General features: G+C 42.4%; 1 protein-coding gene across 1 annotated transcript in view; it reads right to left on the bottom strand.

Moving 5' to 3' along the window:
- Positions 1-20822, bottom strand: part of spred1 (sprouty related EVH1 domain containing 1) — a 38350-nt gene continuing 17528 nt past the window's right edge. The window contains exons 2-6 of the mRNA XM_085342892.1: positions 18506-18770; positions 13322-13490; positions 9568-9614; positions 4349-4504; positions 1-4208 (exon numbers count right to left, since the gene is read on the bottom strand). Of these exons, the coding sequence (XP_085199018.1) occupies positions 3522-4208; positions 4349-4504; positions 9568-9614; positions 13322-13490; positions 18506-18770 (1324 nt within the window). The 3' untranslated portion in view covers positions 1-3521. The remainder of the gene's footprint in view (positions 4209-4348; positions 4505-9567; positions 9615-13321; positions 13491-18505; positions 18771-20822) is intronic.

Raw genomic sequence — 20822 nt, 5'->3', positions numbered from 1 at the left:
CTACTGTACCGTGTTAGCACTATCCTTCCTTCCACCATACAAAACTAGAGAGGAACTCTATTAGAAACTCAATAGTCATTTCCATCACAAACGCCCTCTACTTTTCAATGTGAAATAATACTAAAAGGTGACCTATGTACAAATGCTGTCATTTCAAGCTACGGTATATGCTGACAGCAACGATAAATACAACTCTATCTTTAAAATTTCAAAGACAAAAAAAAGAAGAAACGAAAAAACAAAAAACTGGGATTATTATCAGTACTTAAATATAGTGTTACATATTTACAGGTGTTTGGAGTTTGGTACCAGGGGTTTGTCGTCTACCTATATATAGTATTTAAAATGTCCTGTCTAGTCACTGACTCAGTCCGCCAAGAGGTCAATGCGTTTCCCCACATTCGAAGGTTTGCATAGAAAGTAAAGGGAGCATTGGTTAGGGAGGAATCTGGAAGATAAATTGTTCTCTTGTACTACTAAGTGAGGTGTGGTTTCTCTCTTCTTTTTTTTTTTTCTTTTTTTTTTTTCCTTTTTTGAGTGACAGGAGGTGGGAAAACATGCATATCTGATAATAACAGCATTTGGATGTTGTACCAAATTTGCTATTTTAAAAAAAACCCCACTGAGGTGGATTACACTTTGCAGTTAGGGAGCATTTGGGTTATTGCAGCCAGATGTCCAAACTAAGCTGTTCTTGTAGTGACTTTTATTCAAAGTTCAATTTTGAATATTCTGTTGGGTCAGACTGCCAAACAGTCCATGTAGATACTGTTTCCCAAAGGGTTTTAAATTTGGACATTTGGGTGAGGAGTGCAGGATAGTGTCTTTCTTGCCAAGAGTTAGACCAGAAGATTATCATCATTCACATCTGTTTACAAAATATGAAGTGTAGTTAAGACTGAAACGGAGGCAAACATAATCCATCTCCTGAGGTTACCAATTTACAGGTCATACCATGTTTGTGCAGTGGACTACAGATGTCGACATGCTGCCCTCGTCAACCGATATTGGCCTACCAGGAAATCCAATTGGACAATATTTCTGGTCATTAATTTTGGCTATAGCCCTGTCCATATATAAAGTGATTTTCGCTTGCCACCTCTCGCTTTGCAGCGGACAGCTGCTAGCAGACTTTTCAGACACTGGTTGCATAGGAAACCTTATTTCCTGCCCCATCTTTTGTCAGTCAGCAGTATCCCTTGCCATCCCATTGGTAGTTGTTTCAAATTGTTGCTTCTAGCCATTTTGCACCGCTAACTGTTATTCCATCTGTCATCACTACAAGACTCCGAATTTCACTGACATTCCATAATCCCTGGTCTCCACGCCGCCTTTTTTTCTTCTTCTTGTGAGTATTAAAAACAAAACAAAAAAAACCCCAATGTGATGAAGAAGATTTTTAACAGTCTTATTTAGGGTGAAGATTTCTTTGTTTCCCTGGACAAAGACGGAAATAAATAACAACAAAAAACACATTAAAATGTGGAAAAATATCATGCTGGCGTTGGCCAATTTATTTTTAAACATCCGTGCATCCATATGTAATTCATTTTTTTAAAAATGCGCTTTTTGATTACTTTTTTTTTTTTTAATTTAAAGGGAAAAGGGATTCATGCAATTTAGAGATATCGGTTAGCTGCTTCCACCTGCTTTCGGTCTTCATATTAACAGAACGAGCGTCACTCTTCTCAATCTAACTTGGCAAGAAAGCCGATGAGTGCATTTCATTACTTTGTTTACTCTGAAGCCAGGGCTTCCAAAAGCAGGATGGTGGTCAGTACTGTTATGAGTCAAAGCCTGAATCACGTAGTCACTGGTGACGTTACGTAACATAAAACCACCTCTGCGTATGCAGACCTATGCACACACACACAGAACATCTCAGGGTTTAATAGCTGAGATGCTCAGCGTTCCCAAAACAATGCATTCATTCCTTCACTCGTTCGTTCATTCATTCATTCATGGAAGGAGTGGACTAACTTTCAAGGAACAATGTAATAACCACATTTGCACAACATTTGAAGGGGAAAAACAGAAAGATTCAGAGGTCAAACAAGGGAATTTAAGAGGGTGCTGCAACCAAAGCTTGGAGAGCAGTGCTTTAAAAAGAGGGTTGTTTTTTTGGTTTTGTCTCTTTTATTTTTAACCCACTAAAAAAACAAAACAAAACAAAAACAGGATTTTAACTTAATATTTGAACAGGCTAATTCCAAAATCTGGAGTTTTATCAGTCAAAGAATAGTCTAATTTAAGTGCCATGTCATTTTAACCAAGGAGCACTGTAACCCCTTACCTCACCAAAACAAAACTTGCTGGTTGAGCAACATTTTAACACTCGATTAGGAACTAATTGTAAAAATGAGCAGGAAAATAAGAAAAGAAAATAACAACAAACAAAAAACCCCACCAATTTCACTACAGCAGTAAATAACTGGACTATAACTGAGATTCACTGAAGTAAATGAAACTGTTGTGTGTTGGTTTATTTATATGGTTCTAAAATGCAATTTTCTTATGAGGAACTAAAAATATATGGGGGGGAGGGGGTGTTTAATGTAGTGAAGTTGTTACCATATTTTTCCCTTCTAATCGTAGAATCGATCCCTTTATTTTGGAATGCAATCAAACGATCTAAATCACCTCAGGAAGGCGAGTTAGTCATTTTAACGTCTTTTAAATGAACTGTGCAAGCTGTGCCAAGGTGGACCTTCAAAATCAATCTGTTACTCTGCTTAAAAAAAGTGATGGAAAGGAAAGAAGGAAATCAAATGGCCAGACATCCACCACAGCAACTACTCTCAAGCATTAAAATTACAATAGAACACGGTGGTTAATATACCACAAGAATTTCAGAGGATTACCTTTACTCGGGGGGAATATCATTTTATAGTGCACTTTTCTCTGTCTAATAATTACATTGTCAGCGAATGCTTAAGCCATGAAGGAAAGGCCACTGTTACCTAACTGCAAATTCACAAACAAGCAAAAACATATCCCTTTTAGCATACCCAAACAGCAAGTACGGTTTTTCCTCAGCGCAGAATAGTTTTGATTTCTTTTTCTTTTTTTTGTCGTGAAGTCGTCGCTCTCTGTACAAAAGACAATTTTCCTTCATGAAGTTACACATAACTTGTACTAGAAGTCTGATATTTGTGGCCTGGCTTATGAGTGTGAATGTGAGAGAGGTGTGTGTTTGCATGTGCAGATGTGTGTAGTAACATCTCCAAGTCTATTAATCGTGACTTCTCCTCCTCCTCTTCTTCTCCTCAGCTTAAGCTCCTGAGCTTAGCTTGATGCTCAGAGCCCCCCTACCCCCCACAAAGCATATGGTTTTGTCCTCCGCTGCTGCTTGTCGGCGACAAACACAAACTGAAATCTCCAAAAGCCCTCAAAGTGGGGATCAACAACATATCACCCCGTCTGAGAGGGGAATGAAAAAAGGATGCCAGCTTATAATTTTCCGCTTTTATCCACTTCCTTTGTTTGCTAGCTTTGATGGCGTCCCAGTGTCCGGTGTCGGGTCACCCCGCGGCCTTGTGCTTGCCCCCACAGCAGCGGCAGGCCTCGCCACAGTGGTGGCACGCGCGCAGAGGCAGGTAGCAGCACATGCAGGGTGCGATAAACGAGAGCGCCACCAGGGCCAACCAGCGCAGACAGAACTGCTCGTCAGAAGTGTCACATGAACAGGGGTCTGAGAAGTCACCCTCTGAGTCAGACATGCAGTGATACAGCATGCTCTCGGCGCATAGCATACAGCTGACTTTGTAGATGCACTGTTTAATTGGGTCGGGGGCATCCTGGCACTGCCCCCGCCAGTTGTCTTCGTGGTTGAACATCTCCCGACAGTAGATGCACCGTGAACGCTCGCCGTCCTCTCGCCGCCGTCTGCTCTTTTTGGACTTCATGAGGGGCGACGGCTGAGTCTTGATGGCCGTGTCCTTGCCCAGCCCAAGCCCTATACCTGTTCCTATACCCATTCCGGGGCCTGAGTGGGAGTCTCCACCGGGGCCATCGGGGAAGAGGTACTCGCACTTCTTACTGTCCAGTTTGTGAAATGCAGTGGGGAAATCCAGGTCCTCACGGTCAGGTTCAGGTTTCCACATGACAGGGTGACGGTAGTCCTCGTAGCCACGGATGAGCACGTCTTTGCGTGGGTTGATGCGGACGATCTCTTCTTCATCCATGCGAAAACTGACACGGCGAGTTGACTTAAAGAAGAAAATCAAAAGAGGAATAAGTCAGATTGCTAGAAAGACTAGAAATCAACACTTTGTGGAAAATACTACATAAAAAGTACCTTAATTTAAAGAATTATATATTGATATAAGCCAGTAAGGCAAAGGCAAACCTGTGGAGGCAGGTAGCGCCTGTTGCTGGAGGGGAACTCGTCAAAGGGCTGGGCGCGAACGTAGCAGCCCCTGAATGGCTCGGTGGAGACGACATTGTTCAGAGGAGAGAAGGGCTCTTTCATCGGGGTACAGATGGAAGGAGGCTCATCACACACCTACAGGTATACAGAATCAGGTAAGTATGCGAAACAGGATGAAACTTAAAACATGTTCAAATTTCTTCCTTAGTAACACGTCACAAAGAAAATCTAGTGAATTAACACTCTGATGATGCAATAACAACTTTTGTAATTATTTTTAGTCACTCTGCTTACCAAAAAAATCTGCAAATTATCAATTTTTTTTTGTTAATCCCCCCTGAAAAAAGCCATTCTCACTTTTCACGATACTGCTTCACTGTTAAAAGCTCTAATGGTCAATCAGTTCAGTTTTCATGATTACAACAGCTTTGACTCAGTGTGTGTAGGCTGTCGTTTGTGTGTGTGTGTGTGTGTGTGTGTGTGTGTGTGTGTGTGTGTGTGTGTGTGTGTGTTCCACTTTAACCACCAGGGGGCATCCTGCACCCACGCTTGTCCAAATGACTGAGCTGTGTAGATGACTCAAGACCCTTCTGTTAAGAACTCAGAGTTCCCATCAGCCTTGCATGTGTTCCCACAAACATTTTAGCTGATGCAAAAATCTACAAACACTGGCCTAAAAAGGCTCTTGACAATGCCGAAAAAAAGAGAGATGTTGGAAACCATGCGCTGCAACGTGAAAGCGAACAATTAATTCCTTCCAACAATTACAAGAAGAAAGCTCACTGTTGACATCAATCGGCCTATAAATAACATCTTGTGAATGACACAGAGGACATCAAATGCAGGAAAAATATTTTTACACATCTACAGAAATTATATTTAAAAAAGGAGCCTCCAACAGCAATAGCCTCATACTTTAAGTACTCATGGCAACAAAAATCAAAAGCAGCAGTGATTTTCATGATTCATGCATGCAGAGGTGATGAGAGTTGGGGGAGGATAGTTATTATGTTAAGAGCCTTGTGATATTTTGTGGAGCTTGATTTCAGTGCAACTATGTTCACAACTTCCAGCTTATTCAAACGTTCACGCGAGATACGGGAAAATAAGCAGAACTGTGTACCGGTCGCCCTCAAAACGAGGCTAAACTTCACATTCACGGACGTGCCTGCCTATTTCTAAACGCTCCTGTGATGTCTCAAAGTGACCCCGCTAAACTGAAGGTTCTTTCTCTCTGCGTGTCGCAACCGAAAATACACAAACACAGATGGATGCATGCCGAGGCGTCTTCGAGTTCGATCGGACCGTATTCGAGCCTCGTATGCACTGGCTAGCTGACCCTCTTTTCCCCCCCCACACACATCTCGACCTCATCAAAGCAGGGTTAGTCCTCCTCTCTTCTCCTTCTCCCACCTTCTCTCCCTCTCTCTTTTCTGTGTGTGGAGGTGGTGCTGGCTGTAGTTAGTCAGTGCCGTGTGTAAAGTAGCCCACGCCAGTGCTTTAACGCACAGCGGAAATCTGGTTTGCTCCCAGCTGCTGCTACAGTAATTACTGTCCTGTGGTTGCTAAGAGATGCTTCCTTTGACCCCCCCCCCCCCCCCCCCCTTTCCTCCACTAGCCCCCTACCCCACCCACCCCACAGACTGCTAACACATGGTCTGTGTGCGTGTGTGTGACTTTGTTCCTTCATTGCCTCCAAACATACCAAGTGGTGCAACACACATCGACAGCGTCTGCAGGGGAATGTGAGGAACAGGAGACATTGGAGGCAGAGGGAAGAGAAAGAACAGAGCAGGAAAAAATGAGATTGTGTTGTATTTGTGTGTGCGCGTCTGAGAGAGCTAGAGCGAGAGAGAGGGGGGGGAGAGGGAGCGAGAGGCCAAAGAGTCTGCCGAGGGAATGTCATAAACCAGCTCCAGCTGGAGAAATGCAGCAGAGAACTTAAAAAGCCAGATGACAGCTGTATGTGTATGTGAGAGAAAGAGAGAAAGGAGCGAGGGGCGGCGGGGCAAATGGGAAACAGACTTGGGCTTCCTTTTAAAGTGCTAGCCCAAGCCCCCACTATTCAAAGGCATGCGTGGGGGCCAATCTGGAGCTGATCTGACCCTAGAGATGTGGCTGTTTGAGGGAGGAGACGAGAAGGGGGAGGAATGCAGAGAGGGCGTTGTAGGTGGTGCGGAGCCACGGGCAACCTGGCTCCACACCAACATCAGGGATCCATGCACTTCCGCCCTCAAAGGCACAGGGGTTGAGGACAGGGAAGGCTGGCCCACATACTAAAAGCTTACGACACACACTTCAACAAAGCAAAGGAACGTTTTGTGTGCGTGCCTGGATATTTGAATGCAAACATGAATACATGCTTTACTTCTCTATGAGCTTGTTTCTCACAGGCTAGAAAGAAGCCTGATGGGTGCTCATCTCTGGGTCCTGCCAGCTTAAAATAAAAAAATGTAACATTTTAAAAAAGCCCACTCCTGATGTGTCCTAAAGGAGTGGTTGGCTGTTTTCGGAAGTGAGTCTTTATTTGTAAGAATGAGGTGAGATGTATGTAACCAACTTCTGGCCTGCTGAGTTACATCAATCTACAAATACATTTTTGTAGATTTTTGTCAAATTCACAGCAAAAGAGAATAAAAGGCATATTTCATAAAATGTCAAATGGCTACTTTAAATTACTTTTCTTCACAGCTTAGAGATGTCTCATAGAAAACGACATCATCGGTCAGAATGAGGCTGTGAAACTCACTGGCCAACAAAACCCATGTGTACAAAACAGATAAGAGAAAACTTCCTGCCAGTTCTAAATTAGATGTGGATGTTTTCCTGTGGTATTCGAGAAAAGAAAAAAAACAAAAAACCCTCACATACATATTTTACTTAGTACTAGCGGAAGGACTGTAGCAGTACAGCATAATTCCTGGCAGTGGGTCATCACAGCTGAGTAGGGTGTTGTGCAACCACTTTTCTCTATGGGTGAAATATGTTGCATGTTCAGTGTGTGTGTGTGTGTGTGTGTTTTTTGAGTGAGAGGAAGAATGTGGTAAGCTTGTGAAGGGCATACATGTGGGTGCTCAGCCTCAGTGGGCAGGATGTGGGTGGAGAAGACCATCTTCAGCGCACGAACACTGACAGTTCACGCGTGTGTGCGTGCACATACACGACGCACACAAATCTTTGTAACAATGCAAGGCTAGGATGAATTCCAGCAAATTTTGATACCCGTCGATTTTTAGAGCCATTTAATCAAGGAACAAAAACAAGGCTTCATGGTAACCTCTGGCATCTGTTTTTGGCACAAGGTCACAGCAAATCCATAGAGAGCTGCTACTGCTTCTAAAAAGACCTACCACTAATAAAAACTACACGTGTGGTCAACCAGGGGTGGGACAACATTTTGAAATCTTGATGCATCATCACACCGCTTCCTCTTGTGATACAATTATTAACATTCTGGTGCCAAATATTAGCAGAAAGTGCACACGCTCCAAATACAGCAACTAATCTGACTTACTAGAGTGATTATTTCATGACTCTGTGTGAAGTGAATGAAATTACTATCCATTTCCCACCTCTAGTGGTCATAACAATTTCTTTCTTTCTTTTATGCTTTTTTTGCATTTTGCCTTTTACACACCCACACATGGCAGATGGAGGGAGCCACAGAAAGGTTGGGAGGGGGTGACATGCAGCAAAGCTTCTGTACTTTTTTTTTTGAAAGTCATCATTTATCTGCACAGACACTGACGTGACTTCGTGATGGAGCTTGGAGCCACACAGCTCGGCTAACACTTTGCTGTGTGGTGGTATTTGCTGCTTCTCTGGCCGCAGCCTCTGGTTCACTTCTCTTTTTCTGTAGCCCAGGTCTCTGACCGCAACATTTGGATGCCAAATCACCATGGTGACACCCTCGGTGGCTTGCTGAACACCCCCTTTCTACCCCTCTCTGGCTGCACCCCTTACCCCTCCTTCCCCCCCGCTGCCTAGCAACAGCGGTGCCATTGGATTTCCTGTATGTTCAGGCTGATTCCTTAAAGAGGAACTTTGCCACAAGAACTGGAACACCACTTTCTTCTCCATCACTGCTCTTCTAGTCTGCATCATGCAGATGGGCAAGTACAGAGCAGATCAGAGGTAAGTATAAGCCTCTGGGAGGTTCATAGCTAAAAATTTAATTCACATGAGGTCCAGCATGAAGTCAACAAGAGACCACAAACGTGGTTCTGTCTATTCCATATACAGTGTGCAGAGTGGAGGAAATGATCAGAGGTGAATCAACACACCTCAGTGTTGCACAACAGTTAATCATTATTATGTGTAGGGTTTCTTTACAGCACTGGCGCATTGGATTGCTTAACAGTGTCAGAGGCTTCTATACTGTCACTAAATGTGTCCTACAAGAGCTGCCCTTCCTACTAATGTGCCTTTATCAAATTTGCAATCAGAAGCAGAACAGGTGGGTGGCTGGCTTTCCTGTAAAAGGACAGATATCTAAAACAAATTACCAAGGGTGTGTTGCCTTGAACTATACACCTGCTGCCTTTCTCTGCTAAAGAGAACGTGACATTCTTAAACACACATGGTGACAGTCAACCGCTGTGCAAAGGCACTGAGTGTTGTTGTTGGTACAATACATGGTGCATGCAGTTATTGTGTACAGGTTTAGTTGGTCCCAAATTTAGTTAGCTAAAGTCAGAGTCCTATCTTCACGCAAAGGAAGAATAAAGAGTCTTACGAGATGCGACCCTGACGTCAGCATCATGGAGAGATTAGCTTAAACAGGCTAAACGCGAGTTCACAACTATCTACTGAGCACCTTAAAGTACCTTGTTTTTTCAGCTAAGACAACATCAACATCCTAAAGCCTTATTTGACTAGTAAAGATGAATCCTCCAGGTGATAATATATCATCTTCAATCTCGACAAGACTGACAGCTGCAGAGTTAGAGTACACCACATTTGCTGGCCAACACCCAGCTTCACCTCAGGGTCTGGCTGACACTGGTTAAACATCTGTAAATCTCTAAGAACAACTGTGAGACAACAAAGGCAGGTGTCAGCACCTGGCTGGGACAGATCAGACCCCAACCAAACATGTGGATCATGTCATTTCAGAGTCGGTGACAAAGCAGAGAGAACTTCACTCTTTTCAGTCATAGCAACACAGGTTTTCTTTACTAAACCTTAATGTCACTCACCGGTAGTCCATCCTCTGGATTATCGCCCTCCCCAAACGGTCGACAACCTGAAAGAGAGAAAGGTACGAGAACTCAACAACAGCTCAAAGAGGCAAAGTATACAACACAAAACTCTCATAGCTAAATTTGATTGACAAAAGCAAGGGAAGACTAGAGGGTAAAAATTCAAAGAACCCAGGCGACAACCTGCGTCAGTCTGAATCTTTCAGCAACTTCCTTCTACCAACAAAATATTTCTATTTGTTTGTTTGTTTCTCAAACTGTTCCCCCCTAAGCATGGTTTAAAGTTACCACGCTGACTCTTGTCGGGCCGGAATAGTTCAAGACTTCTGCTTTCTTCTGCCTGTGGCCTAATGGGGAAATGAAAGCTGCTTTGTGTTAGTGGGGTTCACAGAAGTTAATAAAATAAGCATGCAGAGAATAATGTAACCGTGACCTCGGCTAAAAACCCACGTGCCATTTTCGCACCCCAAACACCTCAGTTACCAAGGTGCAGGAAAGAGCTAACGTTTTTCATCACTGCACACATTACACAATCTACAGGAGAAGTCAATCTTAAGAAAGACACGTACACTACTTATATTTTCATAGTGTTTTGCTGAACACTATTGTCACAAACATCACTTTTAAAAAGAAAACATTTTAATGGTGCTTATGTCAACAATGTGAAATAACTTGTTTAATGTATGCAGTCTGAATATTTTTTTTTAAAGCTTGGTGAAGGTGTAATTGAATAAAGTCTGCCAATTTCCCTGCACGTAGTCCAGTGAAGTCTTGAGGTTTGTCAGATCACAACAAGCAGAATGCAACACCACCGTTTTGTGACATAAGATAAAAACTTTTCTTGGAATAAACCTACATTTTTAGTATGTGTAATATATGGCTGTTAATGTAACCAAATCCAAGAAAAATAACCAAAAATAAAGCATTACACAACTAAAAGATGCCACCAGTTAACCACTCATTCGTGCAGGTGTGTGTTGCTTTACAGACAGCAGACATTTACTCTTACAGAACAATAATTGAAGTAAATCTGAGTTAATATGTGCATAACGTTGTATAAAGAACTGTTAAATCACATTTAAAGTTAATAATTTGATAATATTCACCAGGTAATATCATCAGAAGTATAAAATCTAAAAGCTGAGTTCAGAACGATGAGTTATACCTATGCACTTCCAAGCATATGGTCAGAATTAACATAAAATGCAGCCATTTACTAAAAAATATCAGTGCACAGGTACAGCCAATCAAATTATTGTGGTTTCAGTCAGCTTAAATTAACACATAAAAACCACTGATGAAAGCACCAGCTTATACATTGAAAAAAATAAATTAAAAAAAAGAATCAATGTTTAAGGACATTTCAGTTTGGCAATGCTGTAGAAAGCAAGAACAAAACTATCTGAATGTGGGGAGGGGGGGGTGGTGAATATATTTGCACCCAAGGGGGAAAAATAGGTTCTTTTTCAACTTTGGTTCACTTATTTAGGCTGAGGCTGAGGCTTTATTTAAAGCACTGAGGCATCAATCTTCCTGTCTGCATTCAGAGAGAGAATGCAGAAAAACACAGTAATGTGATCTCTGTCACAGAGAGGACAGAAGAATTCACTGAGCTTGTGTTAGACACAGTCTGTCCATCAGTCTGTCTGTCTGTCGCTGAGTCACATGGAGAAAGGTGTGTGTGTGTGTGTGTGTGTGTATGCATTTCTCCACTACTGAGAGAAAGAGGCCTCCTGCAGCCCAACTCTGGCAGCGCTGGGCCACAAAGCTGCCTGAGCCATGTGCCTGACGTTGCCATGGCAACAGAGGACTGCAAGACTGATACACACGTGTGCGTGCACGCAGATACGCGTGCGCACACACACACGCACACACACACACGCACACACACACCCTTCCTGCCTCTTCTCTCCCCCACACACATTCACGCAGCAGTCCAGCAGCAGAACGATGCAACTGGAATACAGAAGAACTGAGGAGAGGCATTACACAACACTGGCAGAATACAGAAGATGCCAGGAGAGAGAGGAGAACGGAGGGAGGAGAGGACAGCAGGGGTGGGAGGGGGGAGAGAGAGAGAGAGAAAGGCAAGGGAATGAAACCCCACCATCACCTGCTGTAGCTGACATTCACAGGAAGAAGCCGAAGCATTTATTAGCACACCAAGACTATACAGTCTCTGAATGAGAATCTTCACAATCACCCGGGCCCTGCTACATGAGATATCCATGCCTCTTTGCCATCTGATTATGTGAACAGTACTGAAACGGCCTCAAATCATGAATATCAGATATGTTACTGATATTTTGTTGTCAAACTGTGACAAAAGACCATAACAGCTTCCCAGCTCACATCTTCAAATGCCAACACCCCATTCAAAACAAAACCCCTCAGGTTTCCACACATCATTTTAGCGTACCAAAATAGAAGACATTTAAGAAACTGGGAGCGAATTTTGGTTTGTTTAAAAGAGACACTAATCATCCTAGAAGATGACCCTGTGATAATGAAGTACGCTATTATTGCCGGTTCGTTATCTTCATGTGAAATTTACAGGAAAAGCAGCTTGCAAAGCAAGTTCTACATGACTACTTTTTACCTAGATGGTGTGGACTTGTGCCCAGGAAGTTCAAATCTCAGATAAACGGCTGTGGGCAAGAAGCAACTGATGCTCAGTGGCGATAAACCTTTACAAATGTTCCGCTGTACCTCCTCTATGCTCCCCATGATTCCTGGGTCTAGAGTGTAAAGGATATTACAGCTCCTCAGCCAGCCAGCCAGCCGGTCGACCAGCATCTTGTATAACACAGGGCTGGATAGCAGATTGCTGAGTTGGCAATTCTACTAATTGGATGACTTTGCAACCTCTGGCACTGTGCTGAAAAATAATGCTTATTAGGACCTAAACCTGCCCACTCAGTTCCACGCATAAAGTAAATACCTATCTTAGCTTTAAAATATATAAATGCCACATTCAGTCCAAATACAAAATTTTGTTAGACTAGTCTAGCCAGTCCTCAAACTATCTTGCCAAGACAGAGAAGGACAAAAGCCCAGTCTGGTCAAGTTTCTTCTGAGTGAAGCTCAGCCCATATCTCAGGTTGCGATCCATTCTATGAGTTTCTTGTCTTTCCCACCAACCCTCTCCTGCCCTCTATCACCCACTGTCTGAGCAAAGCATTGCATTGCCAGTCTCTACGGATGTGGCAAGCTTATCTGGGCAGCTGGGCTTGATAAGATAACACAGGAGGGTTCAAGCTTGGGTGAGAGAGCAGGTAGCATTGGCGGAGGAGTCATCAAAGGTAATCAACGGCACACATCTCTTCTAGAACAGATGCTAGGTCAGCCTTTACAAGCCAAGATAAACAAGCAGGAATGCAGGCTGTGAATGCACACCAGTAGAATACACACCACATTCATGTGCATACATCCATCTACATCCAACTTTTACATGTACTGAATGGTTGATAAGACACACAGTGCAAACTCTAGGTGGGAATTCTAAACAAATGTGATGTTTTGTCGATCGAGTAAGAGTTTGAAAGGTGGTGAGGGTAGTAGAGGGGAAAAAATCTGTGGGCTGCCTTGATTTCTTGATATGGAAACAATAGCCAATGCTGGCTGATGGACTGTTAAGTTAAGGTGCATTCTGTTGGCTTTCTATTGGCTTTGTTATCTGGTTTGACCTGTTCTAAACTAGCAAAAAGAAAACAAACACACACACGCATGCAGACAAAAAGGCAAAACACACCCTGGTTAATGTCCTCAATGGCCCTCCGTATTCCCCGGTCAAAAGCACGAGCATCAGCAGGGCTCTGAAAGGTCAGTCCAAACTTCTTGTCGTTGATCCTCCAGTGGTGGAAGATGGGGTTGACCTTGTTGTATACTAGGTCTTTCTGCAGCACACACTCCAGTACCACCTGAAAAGAAACAAACAGAAGAGTTTGAAAGTGAACCAAGGCATGCTGGTGCTCTTTGAGATGTTTTAATATAGCTGGATACAGAATTTGACCTGTGTGGTTTAATCCAACCCCATAAGCTGTTGTAATGTGTCAAATTCAATTATTCCAACACAACAGGAATATAACGAAAAGACATAGAAGATTTCTGCCATTTGAACTACACATATGGGCAGTTCCAGAGCTTCTAAAATCAAAAATAGAAGAAAAAAAGAAAATCCCCCCAAATCCAATACTCAACATACTTCTTAGATAATTTGTAAAACACATTCTAAATAGTGGGGTTTAAAGTTAAACTTGAAGAGCAGTGGTGGCCTGAGAGTTGGAGTGTGTGGAGGTGTTTTGGAGCCAGGGAGCCCAAGTGTATGGCAGAGAGAGGCTGCGTTTCCAAAGCCTATTATTAATCAGGGCTACTGGGCCGCCTCCCGGTCTTCCTCTAGGCAGATTAAATGAAATGAGAGACGGCCATTAAAGTCTTTGAGGTTTTTACTGACGCGCACGAGAGGTGGCTTAATGGGGTGTGAATGTGTGACTGTGCGCACCGCGATCTGCGTGAGAGCATGCGTGAGCGCAGGAGCTGGTGCGATGAAAAGCTCAATGACCCAAGTGCTACGCTGTGCATCTTTGCGGTTCAAATGTCTTGTCGGAGGATAACGGTCACAAACAAAGTACTCGATTGCTGAAAGCAGATGGCACCGTTCCCCGTGGATCTGGACAACAGTCAACATGCACACTTCAAGAGGCTAATACGTGGCAGCTGTACAAGAGGTTGATGATATGTGTGTATGTGTGTCAGAGGGGGGGTGCTCAGGTCTGAATTTCATTCTGTCTGTGTGAGTCGCTTTGCAAGTGTGCTGCACATAATTCAAGCGTCTGTCTCCATATCATTGTTTCATACATGTCTCTAACAAGAAAAGGAGGCAGCGAGGGTTAAGCCTGCGTGACTACCCTAGAGCTACTGGATGAGTGCACAGAAGAAGGGAAGGATGGATGTGAGAGGCTGCTGGGGTGACAAGGACAGGGGAAGGGAGGAGGGGTCCGCTGTGCCTCTGGGGGCGATTGTGGAGGCGAGACTGAATGGAGCCGGAGCAGGTAAGGTGAGCGCACAGCAAGGCCGACTGAGAAGGAAGTATCACAGTTGCATGGAAGGTTGATACTTAACACCGCATTCCATATTGTGCTTAGAGAAAAGAGAGGAGGAGGAGCCTTGCTGACAGAAAAAGAGACAGAAAGGGAACAGAGGCAAGTGATGTTAATGGAGGAGAGTGTCAGAGAGAGAGAGAGACAGACAGAGAGCAGTCAAGACAGTGTGTAAGAGAAGAAAAGAGGAACAGATGGAGACTATGCTCACATGAATGCAAGAAATCAGGCTTCTTTCAGAATGATGATTCCAACCTTGCTATTATTTTAAGACAAAAATTGTAAAGAATAATGCAACAGGGTGCATTGATTCATAGTGAAATAACCCAGCACACCCTCACCCCCTCCAAGACTTAAAGCTATAAATGTTACTGGTAAGTCAAAACAAACAAAGTGTTAACAATTATTTAAATAACAAACAAACAAACAAACAAAACAAAAAACAGTCAAATAGGGCCTTGCCTCCAAGGCAATGCCATTTAGAGTAAGCCTGGAATGCACGGCTGTACCAATCTGCAGGGAGTTGCAAACTATGAATGACAGGAAGCAAGGTGGAGTGAAAGAGCTTAACTGGATATTTGTCATAATCCGAGAGCCAGCATGGTAAGTAATCATCAACCAATTAGAGCTGTAGTTTTAAGAGAGTCACCGAATAGCAGCGAGAACGAGAACGAGAGACGGAGGGGAGGTGGGGGGCCAAGGAGGAGAGTGATTGGTAGCTATATGGAGAGCCAGCTGAGTCATCACCAGTACACTCTGTGCCGCATCACTGCGCTTATAGACAGATCCCCCTCCACCTCTCCTCTTCCGTCTCCCATCTATCTGGCTCCACCTCCATTTCCTGCTCTTTGACTACATTCGGCTTCCCGAATTCCTCTAAATCCCACCCCCCCACATCTCCAGTCACCTCAGGAAAAAAAAAACAAAAAAAAACCTTGTCTTTTTTATTTCAAAATAGCTGCATTTATGATTCATTTTCCTCACAGGTTTCTATCAGGGATCGGTGATGTCACTGCCTTTTTTTCCCTTTGTGTCTATTTCTGGTTGGATTAAAACACCCAAATTGTATCCTTCAAAAAAAAAAAAAAAGTCTAAATAAAAATACATCTAAAACCTTGCAGACCACTGTCCTATTTTGTATGTTAGACATAACCCAAACCAAGGAGCCTTAGTGATATTCATCACTAAGTCTAAACGTCACTCATACAACATAATTACACAGTTCATATTCTTATGTCCTTTTTTTGGGGGGGGGGGGGGGGGGGCACTGTTTTCTTCTTGGACGCTGCTTCTGATGCCCTCACACTGCCGGTGGCAAAGTGGTTGATGCCAACACCCTGGCACTGGGTGGTATCCTGACAGACCTACATATGTCTGGGTGTTTGTTGTGGTGGCTGGGGATTCTGGTGGTGATAGGGGTGTTTTACCACATCCCAGAACAGTTGTCGGGGTCTCTGAACCATGTCTATACCCTGTCTGAGCAATGCTGTTCCCATCACACCCTTTTTCTGTGCCACACACATCCTGGGTTACCAACGCACAAAACACAAGGACTGTAAATACGAAACATACATAAAATGTGTTCAGTGAAAGAAAAAAAAAAAGAAAGAAAAAAAAAGGTCATTTAGGCACAGTGCTGTAAGAAGGCTCTAATAACCATCTGCCAGAAAGCACCAGATTCTGTGCATCATGGTGGCCGCCTTTTGTCATCTGGCATTTGACAGACAAATAGATTTACACTCCCGATTACCACAGACCAAGGATTATCCCAGTGCATCTACTGGGTCTGTTTTACATCTACAGCACAGAATGAGTCTCAGGAGCTTTACAGCAACTACTCCATAAGCCAAACAGATTAAAGCCACAACACAGCACTTGATATTAGGGCCTCATTGTTACTTTCATTACGAAGAAGCCGACAATACCAACTAAAAATAAAATAACTAAATAATAACAACAAAGGTCGATCAAATGGACCAATACGGCAAGGCCATGATGATCCACTTGGTAACGCAAATCCGTTGTGTATTTTTGATGGCCTTCAGACAACAATTCTGACGGCTAAAGAACCAAACGGGTCAGGTAAAAAAAATAAAAAAATAAAAAAAAAGAAGAAGAATCTGACAATACATGTAGAATGCAGGTCTAGCGATTTCCTGTGAACATCTTAGGCAATGCCTGCTGACACAGCTTCATATATTCATTGTTAAACGAATCCTGTGGCTAAGGTAGGGTGCCACTGTTGCTGGTCAACTTTCTTAGCTTCAATCTGGGACTTTAAGAGAATACTTTTTAGACACAAGTAATTGTACTACCCTATTAATCCAACTCTGTATACTATAACATTACAAACAGGCAGAACTAATGTTTGCCTGCGCCAACATTAACGTTATAGTTTTATTATTAGCTCCAGCTGCTAGCCACAACTTTAATGATAACTTAACCGATGTGGCTATCCGATAAATGTACCTTATTTCCACAGCGTGTGCTTTCTGATGCAACCCTCCCATTTATCCGAGCCTGGGAGCGGCACTGAGAGTATACTAGTTTATGCCCAGTGAGGCAGGGTGTGTGGCTATCGGATAATAGCTAATAGTTAAGCAACTAACAGTAACGTGCGCACCAGCCAGGTTAACATTTATGATAACTGTTCAGTACTTCATGATGTTGAAACTGGAGCTTTACTGACCTCTCAATAGTGTTGGATGAATGTTCATGTGTTCAGTAACTAGTGAGGGGAGGTGTTATGTGAAGTTGTGTCAGTTGCATGAGACAGAAACGGCACTGTTGGTATCAATACTGTTGAAATGAGTAGCTAATTCCACTGTATCAATTAAGATCTGATTTTTTGTTTGACAACCCTATTAGAAAACTAGCATTTCTGGCTACAAAGGAAAATATAAAAGTAATTGTTAGGAGAAGCTTGACTGTAAATGGTTTTATTGGGAAAAAATAAATATTTTTGCATATATCTGAAATGAAATATTTATCAGAACTTTCAAAAATTATTCTACTTTTATTTTTACCACACTAACTACGGAGTGTGTTGTACAAAGAAGTATTTATGGGTTAAAAAGGGACAGATTAACTTTAAACAGTCTTTACATCACAGTCAGGAAGAGAATTCTAAAAAAAAAAAAAAAAAAAAAAAAACATGGGGGGGGGGGCAAGTAGTTGAGTACTGATAGAAAAGCAGAGTGAATGTGCATTTCCATCTCTCACATTCTATTCTCTTTAATAATTTCCTGTTTTTCCTGATGATTCATCACAGAAACACGCAGTGTGCTCCTATTTTCAGATACCTGTGCCATGGAGGAAAGCCTAACAACCACTTCCTGTGTCAGTACATGTATGAATGACAAAGCAGTGGAGGGTCCCGTCTGTAACAACTAAAAATAAAATAAATAAATAACAAGGACAACAAAGGTCGATCAAATGGACCAATACGGCAAGGCCGTGATGATCCACTTGGTAAAGTAAATCCGTTGGGTATCTTTGTTGGCCTTCAGACAACAATTTTGATGGCTAAAGAACCAAACAGGACAGGCGCAAAAAATAAATAAATAAATAATAATTTCCTGTTCTTCCTGATGATTCATCACAGAAATACGCAGTTTGCTCCCATTTTCCGATACCTGTGCCACGGAGGAAAGCCTAATAACCACTTCCTGTGTGAGTACATGTATGAATGACAAAGCATTTGAGTGGAGTCCAGAACAGCAGGGTTTGCAGTGATCTCATTCAGATGAAGAAAAAAAAAAAAAAAGAACAACTTTGGATGTCTGGCCATGTAGCATAAAACGCTAATCGCATTTATGAACTTGAGGTTCTCTTACCAATTTGTCTTTGAGCCTTTCGCCTTTGATGTGGAACTCCACAGCGGTGGGACTAGGGCTTGGACTGGGACTAGGACTAGGGCTACAGGGGCTAAGGTTGCTGCTGCTTCCTCCACTGCCTCCACTGTGGGTGCTGTTGGTGTCCTCCGCCCGGGTGACCTTATAGACAGTGACACAGCTAAGTCCTCCACCGCCCAGGGGAAGCCACCCACCACTGGAGTCATCCCGAGTCATGACCACTGCTCTCACACGCGCATAACTGTCACTGTGGAGAAAAAAAGGAGGAAGAGAAAGAAGAAGGAAAACCCAGTGGTGTTAGTGAACATAATCTAGAATCATTAACATATTTTCAGTTGTCTCCTGGGTTCTTTTCTTTGCTTAAATCTCCTTTATTACAAAAGCAGAACTACACAGCCTCAGCCTTGACCAGTAATACAGTTTAAGTGCAGCACAAACAAAATGTTGAGCAAAGAGAACATACACAAATGATAACGTGAGAAAATTACAATTTAAACTAGGGATGGGGCAATTAGGAAATTCTGGGCCAATGTCTGTCTTTTGCTTTATTTGCCATTTACTTACTCGAAAAAACTGAACATAAGAGATTAAATTTTGCATTAAAGATACGTTTTTGGTTTTAGTACACAGCAAAACAACAGACTGTCTGAAGCGCCCAGTGTGTGTGTTTAACCCCAGGCAGAGGGTGACTGACCGTGTGGCCAAGTTAAGTCTGGCCACAGCTGATTCCCAACCTTTCTCTTGAAACAGGTGGTTTTAAACTAGACAGCACATGACCTGGTTTCCAAACAACATCATCCGCTTTCCTTTAAATGACTATTATGAGATAGCCGTTTAAGATAATTAACACTGTGTATGTAACAGAAGGCAAACACACTAATAAAAAGTTTAGTTTTTTTTTTTGTTTTTTTTTTTAAATGAAGCAGAAATAAAACATGGTGTTGATCATTTACTGTATTATAGAAGTTTCAGATAATTTATAGAGAATTAACATGAAGCAGATGGTTGAAAAGTACCTAAAAAAAAAAAAAAAATCATCTTCTTTGAAATATCAATAAGTCACAAACTCTAAATTAACAAGAAATTCAAATCAGAAACACAACTCACAAGAACAAATTGCTATTTTGTGCCAATGTATCAGTAATAAAGTAATAAGAGATTACTATCCCAATTACATAATGTAACTTTAAATCTGCTCGCCTCTCATTCCATGTCTTTTTCTGTCCTCTCACTTGGAGACAGATGTTCCGTGATTAGATAACACAGCACTGGGCCACCGGAAATGACAAAGGTCAGGGGGTGTTGAGGGCAGCGTTTTGCACAAACTACTGGTAACATATTAAAGACTTGGAAAGATCAGAGCGCAGCCAGAAATAGTCAAAGAACTGAAGTATATAACTGCCGGATGTCTCCCTGTGACACATTGCTCTCTGGCCAACGTCCGGGTTAACCAATAAAGATGACATCAGAGTCTGAAACATTTGCAAAGAATGTCTTTTCAATCAGCGGCCAAATCTCAAGCATTGACAGAGGCAGAGAAATGTCACTATGAAGAACATGTAATATGAAAACAGTTAACATTTAGCTCTTGTTCTAAAAGAGGAATAGCATCATCCTGGCTTCCCTCTTGGCTAACTCAATGAGGCCAACCTTTGGTCTCATTCCTTCCCCACCCTTGGCAAATCTCAGTGTTCAGGATATTGGTTAGTAATTAATCTAAGAGCCAGTGAGCATTAAATCTGAAGCCATCTTTTTCTTCATGTGAAAGCTTTGACCTGCCACCATGTAATAATTGACCAAAGTTTCCTCAAAAGAGTGATGAGTATGTCAAATAAGAGAAACTCAAAACAAGAGACAAATACAGAAAGTGATTTGAGAGTGGGGTAATGGCTTTAAAGAAATAAATGCTATATAAAGAGCATACATTCAAGAGGTGATCAAAAACATGCGTGTTCTAAATCTGCTGGTTGTGTAGATAAGTGCCTGTCTGCCATCAGAAATAAAAAAGAAAACCAAAGAAAGAAATTTCTGACTAGCAGAAAAACAACAGAATTAGCTGCCAAATATTAGTTGTCTTCCTTTTACACTTTTATGGTTCTACAACAGCTCATAGTGCATGAGGGGATGAGACATCTGCAATCAATAATTGTTGGTCGTCATCATCAGTGTGAGCCGAGCTGAGTCTTCTACTACTGCTTCAAATCTAAGGATTTGTCTTCCTTCTCTGTTTGGACAAACATGTCACAGTCAAAGTCAATCAGACGAAAAATGAGGTTCACTTTGCAGAATACTGGTGGGT

The sequence above is a fragment of the Diplotaxodon limnothrissa genome, linkage group LG19, assembly GCF_057381915.1.
Source record: "Diplotaxodon limnothrissa isolate DT_005_m linkage group LG19, D_limnothrissa_male_GT1.1, whole genome shotgun sequence".
Classification (NCBI taxonomy): domain Eukaryota; kingdom Metazoa; phylum Chordata; class Actinopteri; order Cichliformes; family Cichlidae; genus Diplotaxodon; species Diplotaxodon limnothrissa.
The sequence above is the reverse complement of the archived record's forward strand: the minus strand, read 5'-3'. Positions and strand labels throughout refer to the sequence as shown.